The 15,282-nt window shown below is 46.7% G+C and overlaps 3 protein-coding genes across 3 annotated transcripts; 2 read left to right on the plus strand and 1 right to left on the minus strand.

Moving 5' to 3' along the window:
• Positions 1-466: 466 nt before the first annotated feature.
• Positions 467-1,992, plus strand: F5Y00DRAFT_185260 (uncharacterized protein). Its single transcript, XM_048005075.1, has 2 exons — positions 467-801; positions 885-1,992. Exons 1-2 carry the CDS (start codon positions 730-732, stop codon positions 1,896-1,898), a joined length of 1,086 nt encoding a protein of 361 aa, XP_047860808.1. The 5' UTR covers positions 467-729; the 3' UTR covers positions 1,899-1,992.
• Positions 1,993-4,053: 2,061 nt separating this feature from the next.
• On the minus strand, positions 4,054-6,432 carry F5Y00DRAFT_185266 (uncharacterized protein). The gene has a single exon (XM_048005076.1). It carries the CDS (start codon positions 5,992-5,994, stop codon positions 4,144-4,146), a length of 1,851 nt encoding a protein of 616 aa, XP_047860809.1. The 5' UTR covers positions 5,995-6,432; the 3' UTR covers positions 4,054-4,143.
• Positions 6,433-8,051: 1,619 nt separating this feature from the next.
• On the plus strand, positions 8,052-10,681 carry F5Y00DRAFT_185269 (uncharacterized protein). Its single transcript, XM_048005077.1, has 2 exons — positions 8,052-8,419; positions 8,695-10,681. The coding sequence occupies exons 1-2, from the start codon at positions 8,395-8,397 to the stop codon at positions 10,401-10,403; spliced, it is 1,734 nt and encodes a 577-aa protein (XP_047860810.1). The 5' UTR covers positions 8,052-8,394; the 3' UTR covers positions 10,404-10,681.
• The last annotated feature ends 4,601 nt before the right edge of the window (positions 10,682-15,282 follow it).

Consider the following 15,282-nt stretch of genomic DNA (forward strand, 5'->3'; position numbering starts at 1 on the left):
AAGCTGAGCTCGGGCTTTACATAAGACTTCCTAATTTCCAATATTGCATCAGCCGGTTTCCACGGGGAAGGAATGCGACGAAGTTAGCTCAAGTTAGCCCTGTCCAGGTTAGCCCAGCTAGCATAATTGGCTTAGTCAAGCACTTTAAACAGCAAGTACCGTTACTTTGTACCTTATGTAGATGGGACCAGGTACGTAAATAGCCCTTTCCTAACTTTTAGTGCAATGCCTATTTTCCTTGCGGGTATCCAAGATCGTACCTCCGCCAACATGAACTAATTAACTTTTTCCCTACACACTTCCTACGTACTGCCTCACTGTCGTCGTTCATTACATTACACATTACCGCATTACCGCGTTACCACAGTATACAAACTATACTATTTTAGTTCCTCTGCGTCCCTCAGACTTTTTACTGTACATATCGACTTCGAGAACTATCTTAGTAAATTTTGAGACTCAGACGAATCGGTATACTAATAATACCTAATTCCATTCGTTCACGTTCATCCAAACCATACATACCTACCTATCAACATCTTCGATCCTTCCGAAGCAACCATCAACCCCCCTTCGCTTACACCAGCAAGCGCCTGGCCTACAAGTTGACCCAATCATCCTTACTCCCCGCAATATTTTCTCGACAATCACTCGACAAACGTCACTTTTTATTCAGGGGGGGAAATCCAGAGAGAAAAAAAAGTTTACGTCTGGTCCAAGCAAAATAGCATGTCGTCGCCGTTGAAGAAACAGCCTGAGGCTGTAGCAGATAAGGTTCTCAAGCGAGTGGAAGTCAGCAAGGTATGTTCATAGACTCACTCCACTTACCCGTCGAGCAAAGAGAAATCGAGACCTAACAGATTTCTTTTTTTTCACATTGATAGATCGCCCGAAGATTACAGGGTCGGTTGGCTCTAGCACAATTTAAGACAAAGCACGGATGGGAAGACTTGACACTCGATACGATCGAGCCCAAGATCGAAGAGGAGATTCGACGCAGACGCCTCGTCGACGGCGATGTACTCTCCGACTCCTCGTCCAGCACGTCAGAGCTGCCTTACCCTAGCAGCAGAACTACACTCATGAGCTCCCCGCTCAAGGCCCCTCTCTTTTCAGACGCCATTGGATCCAGCAACGGTAGTACAGGTCATCGAAAACGCACATACAACATGGCTTCGTTTGATATAACTATGTCGAGTCCAACCAAGCGATTCCGTACCTCACCCACGGCATACAAATCTTTCGAGTCTCCACATAGGTCATGGAAAGCACATCGTCAACTGACCCAGTCTTCTCCTACCAAGCCACGAAGGCAGCAACACTTTACAACTTCTACGGGGCCTGATGTGTCATTTTTCCAAGGTTCCCGCCGCCCCTCAGTGGATTTTACTGCACAAAATTTTGCAGCACATTCAGACGATGACGACGACCTATTACCCGCACATTCGTTCATGGTTAACCATGGCCTTGACCACAATCGGACATCACCCCCTCGAACACCGCCTATGCGTAGTAGATCGATAAACCGCCGAAATAAAGATAGGGGTATGGTAAACGGTGAGAAGCCGGAAGAAGGCGCAGATCTGTTGCTATATCTGGCAGCATCTCCCTCACCGGCAGTACATTCGACTAAGACTCGAATGGAGCCTCCCTCTACGCCACCTCAGAAGAAAGACCTCGCATTGCCGTCGTCGATGATGACAACCCCCGGAGGTGGCACCCTCTTCCCCACTACACCAGGCCAACCCTTTGACATGTCAGATTTTGTCAATATCACACCCAGCCCTGCGCAGAAGCCGTGGAAGACACCGCTGTCGCTTAAGACGCCTACAGCAAAGACGCCACTAAGCGGGGCAAGACGACGATTAACGTTTGATGACCCAGCACTTGGGCTATAAAGCTGCCTCAGCTATATGCCTAATCACTTGCACTTTACGTCGGGAAAAATATGTACCTACGAACGACGTTACATTCTTTTTTTTTTCACTTCTACATCTACACCTTTTTTTCTCACCATGATGTGCACATGCACACACGACAATACCCGGCTTTCGCCATGATCACTTAGTATGTTTCCCAAGAGGTATGGATGGACGGACAGCAAGGCGGACAGCAAGGGCTGGTATGCTTGTACAACATGCAGGACACGGACTACGTTTTTTTGTTTTTTCCTTTTCATATTGCCGTCTTTTAATCCCGAGGTCAACAACGTGGAATGCGTGGAGTCTATTGGTCACGACACCCATTGTTTTCGGTAATGCTTCGCACGATATTGCGCTTCACACCTACCCCCGCATACGGGTATTTTGTTGTTGTTATTTTTTTTTTCTCCCGCGAGATAAGGGAAGCTATTGCGTATGCGCAGTTTTCGACGATAGTTTGATGGTAGGGTATGGATGGGCGGTATGGAAGGACGGACTGACGAACGAAACTACGTAGCAAGCCGGTGTGGTGTGGTATAGCTCACCCACAAGACAGACAGACAAATAAACAAATAATGCGAGTCTTTTTGTTTCTGCAAATCCGATCCTGGGCGAGTAAACAAAAAACAAAACAGTAGCTAGTCGATTGATCGAGTAATTGGTCATCGAAAGTGAAAAACATGGACTAATTCGTTCTGTTGCAGTAGTGCTGGTGAATTGTTCGAGTCAGGTAGGTTGGGAGGTAGGTATGTGATGTTATGGAAGGGATGCATGTGACGACAATACGATGCCTTTTTTGTACGGGGCAGACGCGTTCGGGATCTGCGTTGGACGCGTAGTAGTTTAAATTGCGCGGCGGGAATTTTCGCGTTTTCGCGTTCTTTTGGCGTAAGGGAGGGGATCAGACCAATGAGGTTTGGAGGTTGGGATGGGGATGGTACTTGGGTTGGGTACTTTGTGTACATGTGCCTGAGAGATTTCGGTTTGGTGTGGTGGGGTGGAGAGCGGGGTACCTTTAATGGTAGAAAGCTTAAAAGTACGAAGTACTTAACTAATATAGATATGCTTAAGGGATCCTTTTATGAGATGAGATGAGATGGGATGAGATGAACGGTAGAGAGAGCTATTGGTTCTTTTGAGTTGGGAATTATTCGGTTAGGATGGAAAAGTGTTATTAATGGTATATTTTAAGGTGTTTATTAATTCTTTTCTAGCTTGGAGGTTTTGAGATTTACCTGTGTTGTAACTATGTGAGGTGGTATGTCTACATGTAAGTAGTTGGTTGATGAAGACATCGGAAACTTGATATGGGTGATGATTTGCAGTAACGAATCAATTCTTATGCTGACATGTACATAGACGAGAATGTAAAGTTTAAGACTTCCATAGCATTAGCTACGTAAAGTATGGCCAGGCCATCTTTATAATCAATATTATGTGCTTGATATAAACTCACACTTCAATAATAAAAAGGCGTGTGTGTTGCAGAATCGGTCTTCGCTACGTCCTTTATCCAACTAGGTATTCCTAGTACTCCTACATAACATCCACGCCATTATCAACACTTACTACAGACTAAATCGGAAGACTATTTTCATACCAGTATGTCATGTGTCCATATTAAAGTATCTAAGCCCATCATTCTTCCGTTCGCTACAGCAAAGATAAATAGTCCTTAACACGCAGCACCATCCCCAAGCCAAGCGTCTAACGTCAAAACTTTTATTTTAGCTACGCTATATCCTCATCGACACAATACACGTACTCTACCCAACTAGCTATATATCGAACCGTGCGTGTAGGCCTCGTAGTAATGTACACTCATCTCTTAATTCCCTCGCTTGGGTATATGGGACGGGGAACAAGAATCCCCATGTCGAACAGCAATGACAATAAAAAAGGGGAACAGACTCTCTCTCTCTCTCTCTCTCTCTCTCTCTCTCTCTCTCTCTCTATGGGGTTTAAGCAGGGAACACGCCATTTCCTTCTCCCTTCCCTAGGATGGTATCATAAGCGAGTGTGTAGTTGCTGGGTATCATAGATCCCAACAGGAAATAAAAAGAGCAATGCACCGTTAAAACTCCAAGCTACCCTTTTCGATAACTATGCTGTATAATCAAGCTATAACGCTTGCTTCGTGCCTCGTCATCTAACGCTCTCCCCGCTCTATGCTATACGCTACCTACGTTTACTGCGTCTTTATGTTATAAGCATAGGTATGCTATAGGGCCTTGCCCACGCTACCTTGGCTCTTGCCGCTTTTCGCGTCAGAATCCCGTGAATCCCGTCGCTCTGGTCGGCTATCTGGACTTAGTGTGTACCGCCCAACTACCGGACCGACATCTGGCCCCGGATCGCTCCAGCCCACGGTGCTTACGCCGCTCGAGTATTTCGACGTGAAGCTTGCGTTCCTCACATGGGCTTGCTGCGGAGCATTGGGTACACTCCCGACATCAGTGCTGCTGCGGCTGGCTGTGCTGGCCCATCCCGCGGTAGCGTCCATACTAGAGTTGGCGCTCCGTAGGAAATCCGGGCGATCTAAATCAAACGGGTCGGAGCGGAACCTGTTGCGTCGAGTACCGACGGTGCCCACGCTCGTGCGGTAGCTAGCGTTGCTCGTCTGGCGGCTGATACTACCATTTATGCTGTGACTGTGGGAGTGTCGAGAATGTTGCACGTAGGTTGCGATCCCCCCGCTGACGGCACCCGACGGAGCCCCGATAGCATGAGAATCCGAAAATGGATTATTGGCCGCAGAAACTACCAGAGGCGTAGCCTTGGCCGTATTGTTGCCTATGGCGTTTACATCCGAAAAGGGGTCAGCTGAATCGAAATCTAGTCCTATGCCGCCGAGGAAATGTTGTTCGTTGCCCACAGATATTGAGCGGCGCCGATTGCCGTCTACACTTCCTTGCGCCTTTTCTAATCCTCGGCCGGGCTGTGAGCCAAATGCAGGCCCATTGTTGTCCGACTCACGACGTAGTTGCCAGTTAGAATTCTCATCCTCCGCTAACCGACTCCACCAATCCACAGGACGGCCCTTGTCGGTTGATGGTCCTGTATTCGAATTGTTTCGACTATGGGCTGGCTCGGGCATACCAAATTGGGAGTTGCCGCGGTCAAGGTTGACGCTTGGGCTCGGACTACTGCTACGCGTCACCATGTCGCCAAACCGGCCACGCAGTCTTCTATACCTAGCCTCGATGGTCGCCCAGAGCTTCTGTGGGAGCGGCGTTGGACCCAAGGACGTCCGGCTTATGAGATAAGGTCCCTTCTCATTACCGCGGAATGTTGCCCTCGGTGACATAGGCGACAACATACTACTCCTCCGTTCTTGCCTCCTCTTCCGCCAGAACCAGATGATAAATACTATGAGCGAAACTACTATGACCCCACCAACTACTCCAGCCGCTATGGCTATCGTCTGTGCCGTAGTGATAGCATTGCCAGTTGCTGCCTTTTGGGTAGCTGGCAACCCCGTCTCTGCCGAGGAACTAGAAGCTTGTGTTACCCCTATCGTCGGCAATGAGGTATTTTCAACAAAACTAGTTAATGAAGAAGAATCTACCGGCTGTTCAATTAATGAGGATGCCGATTGTACAGGATTGTCATCCGGTCCTGCTGAACTCGACACTTGCGCATCTGATTGAGTAGGGGATGGAGTAGAAGCCGTGTCGAGGAGGAGAGCAGTTGAAGAAGAAGTTCCATCGGTGCCAGTTATGGTTGGCGCTGGAGGTGTTGCTGGGATGGTCGGGTCTGTTGATGGCTGCGCTGCTATAGTGCTTATCAGGCTTGGGAATATTTCCGAAGGGAGCGGAGTTTCCTGTTGGGCTGGGTTCTCAATTGCGGGTGGAGTATTGACCGCGGTTGAACTAGATATGGAAGAAGATGATGACGAAGATGAAGTTGAAGTTGATATTGATGTTGATGTTGAACTCAATGAAGATGTTTCCGATGTTGATGTCGATATCGATGTCGACGTCGACGTCGAACTACGTACTGCTTCGATACCTTGTACTAATTTCGGCACTGCCGTACACCTTCTGCCATTGCGAGTCGTAATAGACGCCATGATCGTGAACTATGAAAAGGCGATACCAGTCGCAAACCGAACACGAAATAATTAACGCCGCTTTGGGCAAATGAAGTATAGATAAAATGAGGCTGTGAGAAAGGGAAAGAGAAAAAGGAGACGGCCGTAGCGGCCGGGCTACGATGATCAGATCATCAACGACGGGTTGTAAAGAAGAGAAAAGTTCCGTCTCTTCCCCTAGGGAAAACAGAGTGAATTTGGATTAAACGCTCTACGTAATAGTGATATACGAGAATGAAGTTCGGAAAGAAAAGCACCACGCCTTGTCGGAAGAAAGCGAGAGAATAGCAAGATAGAGGGGGACTACCTAAGGCTCGCCTAACGACCAGGTCACTGAGAATACTGTCCTGTACTATGCCCCCCCCTGGATTTCTACCACCTCCGAGATACATAACCACATCGCGGACGTGCACTACTACGGTGCTAAGGGTTTTGCACGTCCATTAGATTCTGTTGCAAATGTCATGTCCCTGTATGGCACGTTTGGTGGTAAGGTTATGGAGGGACGAGATTGGCTGATGTCACCGTTGAAGAAACGAAAACGGTGGAGATCGGTTGGACGAGCAGACGAGCCAGACAGGGGGTAACCCCCAAAGCGCCGTGTAAGAGCTCCAATGAGTCCTTTAAGGAGAGTTGATAGCCTCAGAATTCCCTCTTGTGGACGTGGGGTAAAACGCTTAAACCCCTGACTTGTAACAAATCTGAAGCAGCGAGGGGTCACCCTTCAGCCGCATCGATAAGCCACACTATGTATAATACGTACATAGGTAGAAGAGATACATATAGATGTCCGGGGCCGGAGGCGAGTGGGCTTGGCACGGGTTGAATCGTTTAAGAAGTTCCAACGTTTAAACACTAGTGAACCGCGGGTAAGATAAAATTCTCCTCTTTCGTTTGTTTGAGAAGTAGGTTAGAAAGAAGAAAACATCTCGAACGACTCCGAGTTTCAAGGCAAGTATGATGATATCGTCGAGTCCCGACAAACGAGTAGTAAGTAGGGTCGGATCTGATATCCTCCCGGGTTGCGGGTTGCCGAAGGGGGATTGTGCAGCGACATGGTAGTATTCTGTGCATTATATAATCAATCCACTTAGACGACCCGATCTACCGAGCATCAAACTTGATGGATTACTGTTTGTTTGCTGACGTCGAGGTCAACAGTATATGTATATAATTCCTGACTTCCACTCGAGTGTGCATGTCATTCTCTCGTTTGGGTGGTAATAGTGTACCTAATGTATGTATGTAAGGGGACGGCTGGTCCACTTAGAATTAAGTGCCTAGCCAACGAAATGTTGATACCCCAAATTGCTTTAGCTAATACACTAGAACTACAGATAACCAACCAATAAGAAACCACATCGGTCATCGGCCGTTGGTAGGTATTAATTGATTTACTCTACGGATGTCCCTTTCAAAAGTTCGTTCCATAGGGAGACCCTTGTCACTCCCGACAAGCTTTGGCCATGCTTGGCGACGGCTGTTCACCTATTCGGCAAAGGTATCTTATTTTATTTTAATCTTTTAATATTTTATTTTACTTTAATCTTTTAATATAATGTCTTTTTTTCTAAATAAATCTTAAAATTTTTTAAAAAAAAAAACTTTAAATAAAAAAGGAATAAGTTTAAATAAAACCTTTTTTAAGCTATGGCAATGTTATTTTTAATTGTAAAAAATAGTATTAAAATTGGTGATAATAATGTATACATCTTCAATGTGCTAACAGGTGGTGGCCAAGCATTTAACAGCTGCTGGCAATCTTGACAGGGGTTTCCTATGGAAAAAACTTTTGAAAGGGACATCCGTAACGGGCCAGCTGGATGCAAGCCGGGAAGGTACAGTTACAAAGCACATGCTCAATTTACATAAGGTAAAATGTAACATTGGAAAAACCCTTGGAAGCTTAGGTACATATGTGCACACCTCCTATGCAAGCTACCTATGCAGCTACACAAAAAATGCACAGACCAAGATTCAAGTCAGGTCTAACTTAGGTAATTAGAGCAAAAACCTAAAAACCAAACTACCAAACTCCGCGCTCTAAATCTCAACCGATTACAACAGGGTCATTCCCATCATGTCTTTCCGACTCTAGTAAGCGTCACGAGCGACCACACCCTTCTCGATTCCTTTTCGGGAAATCTGTCGTAAACTTAGCGGAACTTGGCTCCATTCGTTTTAGTTCTTGGGTTCTAATGATATCTGAAGCAATCACACCGATTGATTGATTGATTGATCGATTGAGTTGTGTTACCCCATAAGCCATCATTGCAAAGGCAACCCTCTCTAGGACTCTTTCCCCTGCTGGACTACTGCCTCTATACTTAATCGTGTGCACGCCTACCTCTATATACGACAACCCGTTCAAGAATAAGAATGTTGGGCTCGATAGTTAGCTTCGGTAAGTCGACTCTTTAGCGTCTATTTTCTCATTTATTACCTATCGTGAAGTATGCTGTGGAACCAGCTGAGATACAATGGATATGCAGCCAACGATGCATTTAAAATTGTAAGCTGGAAAGTCTTGTATGATATGAGTATTCTCTCTTAAAGGTAAAAAACTTATGAAAGTCTTGAAAAAAGAAAAAAAAAAAAGACAGAAAAAAAAGGAAAAAGATAATTCTCATCTATATCTGATCATCTCTATATCTGATCACCATCTCATCTGTTTATTAGTGCCAAACGCGCACGAAATCGGACCGCCACCTAAGGATGTTCCGCCAGCTACTCCTATCAGATTACCACAATTCAAGCCTCAGTCATCTGACGCAAATTCTCACCCATCCCTTGTCCGTTTTCTGCAACAGCTGCAGCGTCCTAATGAGCTTAACGAGTCTCACTTCGCCGCTCTTGGCGTTCAGTTACATTCTGATGCCCCGCCCGAGGATGTTATTCCGGACCCGTCCTTCTTGCCGGTAGCCTCCGAATGGGTCGGCATCGACTTAGACGAGGCCCGGCGTAGGGATCCAACTTTTCGACGCACCTTATCTAATGGAAGGCTTTCTCCTGAGGCTCGTGTCTTCATGGACCGCCGTACCGAGCTCTCTATACCAAACCAAGCCGCTTTTCGGACTATTCGTCGCATCAAGCCTGAACCAGGGACTCAAGCCCCGCGGCTCGGGAATTGCTATGAGTTCTACAGGCAGATGGAGTTGATGGCCCAGTACTGGGACGACACCTCCTTGCCACCGCTCTCTACTGATAGTCAAGAGGAGTCACCACCCACTGACCCAAATTCTGAACCACCAGCTGCTGGTACTTCATCCGAGAACCCGGAAGCCAAACCCAAGGCCCCTGAACGAGTTACTTACCGCACTAATAGCGGCTCTAGCATGCCGGCCGAATTCCGCCACAACTTAATCTCGTCTTTCGTCAAACTTGTAGCCTACGACTTCGGCTGCAATGTAGTCCCGCCGAGAGTCGAGCCTCGTTTACAGCTGTTTTCGCCTCCATGTAAAGTGGTTTCGAAAACAAAGGTGCGATACTACCCTCAAGTAGCATCTTACTTCCCATCAGGATGCGTGTTTCTGTGTAAGGCGCCGATGACTCGCGAGGCCGCTCGTGCGGGTATCGTCGAAGGCCCCATAGCAGCGGTGTCAGCGCGTAACACGACCAATTTCCCCACTTCAGCAGAGGCAAATTTGGATTTCGGGCGGGAGCTTGTCGCGGCACTGATTACCGCACAACACCGTTCCCGCGAAGGCCAGCCTGAAAAACGGTTCGGTGAGGGCAAATGGTGGGCCACGGAGAAGCGCTGGGGTGGAGGCGAAGGTGGTCCCATAGGACGGGAGATCGACGGCGACTCCATCGTAGGCGACAAGGATTCCACCAGTTCCAGCCCCGAGGAGTCCGAAGGTATAAAGCCGGTACCAGTGCCAGAAACTACTAGCGCTACCAGAGAGATAAAAGTAGGGGGCAAGACGGTGCTCATCCCCATGCGCGGGCAGCCGGTGAGCAAGAAGCCGCGTAAAAACCTCAGCATATACGATAGCTACCGCATGGTGCGACTGCCATCTTCGAACTGGGATAAGAAGACCAAGTACACGGCCGTCGGTAAGATCAAGGGTGTGGACTTCGATGACGTATTCGTGCTTAGCAGTCTGTTCCACCACCTGTGCTTGATCCGCGTGCGCGTGCCTAACCGCCTACTCGAGGTGTTCTCTGGCGCACCGGACGGGAATGTCAAAGTTGAAGCGGGAGGGGAGAAGTTAAAGAGCTGGGGCAAGTTGGAGGTGTGGCGCAGCAAATGGTACGATTTATTCATCGTCGAAGAGCGGCTCGAGGCCATGCGCCTGCTCTGGGGAATGATGGGATGGGTTATGCGCACGGAAGACGAAGGCGGAAGCGCAAATGCAGGCGAGGATGTTGCCATGAAGAATGCTTAAGGTCGACTCCGGTTGAGTTTAGACTACTCTGTGGATTAACTACTCGAGCGCCATCCTAGGTTTGGGAGCCGCAAGCTCGAGTTACGAAGCCAGTTACTTCTTATTGGATCTAGAGCATGCGGTGGCTAGGATGTCTAGCACCCATCTGATAGACATGAATGAAGCATATGATGAATAGTAATAGTACGAAGACTACGTTCCTTTGTTTTACCTCTATCTAACCCATCCCCGGGCTCGTTCTCGTGTAGGCATACTGCGTACCATTAAATCTTGGCCTTATTTATACATAACTACCTAGCATAGGTATATAACCAAACCAATTACCTAGAATATCTAATGTTCTCAGTAAAATAGTGTGGAAAATTCGATATAATGTTAGTATCTGCAATCTTACACCGCCAACACACGCAATAGTTAATCAACGAGCAAGTAAATTAACCGAACTGTAAAGCAAGTATACATTTGCAGATATGACGTGAACCTATCAACAAATCTCTGACCTTTCACATGTATACGTGATACCTTCGGGTGGCACGTAAGCACGCATACATTGAGAGGTAGTTACATAGGTGGTAGGTAGATATTTAATTAACATCACCTCACCTCACCTTATATCAACATGCGCAATCTGATCACTCGCTCCGTCAAATTTATAACCTCCTTCACGCGACACCAAAGCAAGGTAATGTTGGGTACCTACCTACGTAAGGTATAGGGTTTATAAAAATTGTCGGTGTATAAGTTGCTGACCGCCTCCCGTCATCCGCAGCGTGTATGTATGTATGTATGTATGTATGTATGTGCCTGATGGATGTAATATGCTTACCTAAGTAAGTAAGTAAGTAGCAACGCGTGCGCATTTATACCTAACGTATGTATAAGTCTAAGGTACCTAAGGTAGGTATGTAGGTATGTAGGTATATTACCTGCCTATTACGCACATAATGTTCTGACATACATACCTCATACATACAGACATACATTTCATGTTGTAGTTGTGAGAATCGGGGGAGTGGCGGTAAGGGCTGGGGGGAAGTATGTGCCGATGTGTTTTATTTCTTTTGATGGGACTGGTAAACGGTAAATAGGTAGATACTTGATGTGTTAGAGTGTACCTAAAGTATTCGGTAAGGAGGCTGTAGATATGTAGTCAACGGACCGAAGAGGTCGAAGGGGCCGGAAACTTCAACGCAAGAAACACGTGTATTAATAAGTCAGGGGCGCTACAAATAGCATTAATAATTCGTCGGCTTATATATTGGGTGGTATTTGTCTGCTCCGGGAGAATGATTCGTGCTTCAGGGGTTTCGGTGAACTGATATACTTCGGTTATTAAGCAAGCCTACGCTTTCGAAAAGGAGTTGTAAACTATTGTACATAGGTATCCTTCGAGGTCCAATACAGGGTTATGTGCACAGTTGGCTAGTATTTACTCTTGATAGGACATGCTAAATAGCTCTGTCTTTGCGATCATCCTTTATATTTACCTTCACGAAATTACTAGACCGCATACGGCGTATTATATTAGGTACGTCCGGATACGTATGCATGCACATCCGGCTCCGCAGAGCAGATGCCGTAGGCAGTATCACGGCCCCCAGGAGTAATACCTACATGTCTGCTGCCACTTACTCTATACTCCGAGTCAGCCAGCCCTCCTAGGTAACCGAAATGTGATAGGTGAGGTGAGGTAGCCGGTGATTAAGCTGCGGAGGTGAAGATTGAGTTATGAGGATGGCTTCAAAGTCTCGTTCCCATAGGCCTGATAACAAGCGTATCAAACAGGTTTAGTTTAGCGATACCGAAGAGCTCGGCTAACTATTCGGTAGAATAGTCGTGGCAACGTACGTCTTAGACGCGCTAGGCGGGTTACTTTGGCTCGCTCTTGAATATCATTGATCCAAATGCGAGCGGCTTAATGAAACGTCCGGCTATAAATATATAGAAACGTCGGCGCTAGTCCATCCCCAGGTTTTATCGAATAGTGCGTCTGTGATGCGGAGTTTTTACCGCCAGCCTTGGGGGACGCGTACGTCGCGTTCTGAGTGGCGATGCTGCCTCCTTTCGAGCAGTGTCCGTTCTAATCCCTGATAATGATATTCCAGCCTGCATGTATGCTATGTATGTTATGTATTTTATCTCGTGTTTGTATGAGATCCTACGAATCTAGTTCGCAATAGTTTTATGATCGTCTTAACTCTACCTTTGGCTGCCTCACCAGCAGACGATTCAGATCGCGGATATGACGTAGTAAGGTAGAAGACCACGGACCACTTCTACGCAACCCGAAACCTCTCCGTGCCCTAACGTGAGACATGCAGACTTTGGCGTAGATTGGGTCTTAGATGAATTCGGTATCGTTTATCTAACGTCCTCGGAATCACGGGAGGACCCGTAACTCCACGCTTCATGCTCCGTAGCCTAGGGCTGATTAGACAGGGTTTGAGCCGAACAACGTTGAAAAGGCTTAGGTTAGTATCTAAGGTACGTATTGTACATAGCGAGATAGGTAGATACAACGTTGCTTTCACATAGAAAAAGTCTTTCTCTACCAATGAGATAGAGACTTCTTGGGCTGAGATGTAAACAACTCTAAAAGGAAGATGAGGCTCGAAATATGTAACTTAGGGCTAAAGATAGCTACAACAGCTGTATCGCCTCAATCGCCTCGTTTTGGTAGCTGAGCCGCCTTAAGCTAAGGTAGGGCAACAGCTCCGACCTATGCGGAAGGTAAGAAAAAAAGAGAGAGAGAGAGAAAAGATAGAAAGAGTATAGCGTAAGACCCTTCTTGCGTATTGTCAAGCTGAAGCTCGCTTAAATTGGGTTGAATTAGAGTAAAAGCGTTGTCATCCCGACGCACAGCTAATCGATATAGTATTAACATAGCCTCTAAGAGGGTTACATGCAGCACTCCCGGCGGTAAATACTATGTAGCTGCATGCGTTATGCGTGGGTGAGGTGGCTGGATGGCACTGTTAGCCGATACAACCGACATACTTACACGCTGTATGTACCTTTGCTTAGGACATTGACAGTAGCACACGTATCAGACCGTTGACTCGCAGAGACAAGAAAAGTCCCGAGTAGGTATGGCGGCACGACACCTATCTAGATAGGGCTGGTATTTCCTGGTCCATGCTGTCCCGAGAAAAATTTGAACCTTGCACAAGACGCGGTACGAGGGTTGCGGCTGCGGCTGTGCTGCTCGGCTTCACCTCGATTGGTTCCTCCACACATTCTTTCATCCCAAGGACCTGGGAAGTGTCTAGGGACGATGCATGTGGCGTCTGTACAAGGTAGTATGTATGTATGTATGAAAGATGAGACGATATTCTCTGAAACCTTGACACCTTGACACCTCGGCACATCGTACTTGAACCCTTGTACCTGGATGATCTACGGCGACGATCCCGTTTGGTATTGTTCAATAGGAAACGAAACTTTACTATGTGATGTTCGGTGGTTGTGTACGTAAACTGTCTTTGATTCCGTTGGTTACCTCCTTGGTTACCTCTGATTGAACTTGACTAGCGGAGATCCCCGTTACCGTTATCGAATACCTTACATACGAGTAAAAGTAGTCGTAGTCTTCTAAAATCAAAACCGAGGATCGTTCTGAATATCCGCGGAACTGAATAGGTTAATGGTTTGTTAACGGATGCATCTCCGGTAGAAATTCGGGTATGATGACATTTTTACATTGAAGTCATAGCTGCATAGCCGCATAGCCACGATGATTTTGCAGTTGTTTGCATTTTGTTTGCATTTGCTACGTTGTAATCTTGAGATAGATATGCGGGCTAGGTAGGTAACGCATGCGTGGTGTAAGAAAGCGGAACTCGGTCCAGATAACCGTCTAATAAGATCCCCACGTATTGCAGAATTGGTGGGTGTCCATGCATTTTTTCCAACTACAATGCATGTTGCAGCCACACTAGGAAAGTATAGGCGCAAAGTATAGGTGCGGTTAAATTCCGGCCGGAGAAGCAAAACTTTAGAGATGCTGCACGTCAGCCACCACGTTCGGGTATCCCGAGCATTGTTGTATATCCTACATATCCTACATAGTAAATCGGCTTGAAACCAACCTTGAAGGCTTGAAAGCTTGAAAAGTCCGGATGATTCGTTATTCCTTGGCCGTTCTGCACTCCCGAAACAAACATACATCATATTGAAGATACATATCTAGGTACATACCTAGGTAATCTTCATGCATGCAATGATGTATGTATTGGCTTTCGAGGCGGCTTATGGCGTCCGATATTGGGAATATACCTTAGGTACCTAACTTAACCCAACCTACACTAATACCTTAGTATGCGATGCGACGCGGCTGATGGTCTTTAGTAATATGACGGACATGCGAACACCAAGTAGTGTTACTACCCGTGGTTATACCGTAGTGCCATATAACGCCATACAAGACGGATTTCGCCGGTGAAGAGCTTGGTGTATAGTCCCGAATAAACTGAATAAAGACGTAATTGCAACTGGACTTATGACAAATGTATAACTAGAATAGTGACTAGAATAAGTGAATGTTTGGGTATTCGAGCTTATTAGGTCGCCGATCGGGCTTGCGGTAACAAGGCAGTCCAAGAGTCTCATTCGCCCGAGGAAGATGCTGTAGAGAAATTGCATTGTAACAGTACTGACGTGTTCCGCCGTACCGAGTGCGTTTAAGAGCCGCAAAGGCTATAGTTGCTATGTTAATTGGTAATGCCCAGACATATTCTACTATTGTATAAGCGGAAGACGGAGATGCAATCTTGGTCTTGTCTTCAGCTCCGAGCTTGAACGTCGAGGATTATCTTCACCTGATGGCCTATAAGTGTCGATCATATAGATCATATAGCAAGTATCAAGGGGGATTTCTACG

Source organism: Daldinia vernicosa (assembly GCF_022497035.1).
Source record: "Daldinia vernicosa strain CBS 139.73 unplaced genomic scaffold F5Y00scaffold_65, whole genome shotgun sequence".
NCBI lineage: Eukaryota > Fungi > Ascomycota > Sordariomycetes > Xylariales > Hypoxylaceae > Daldinia > Daldinia vernicosa.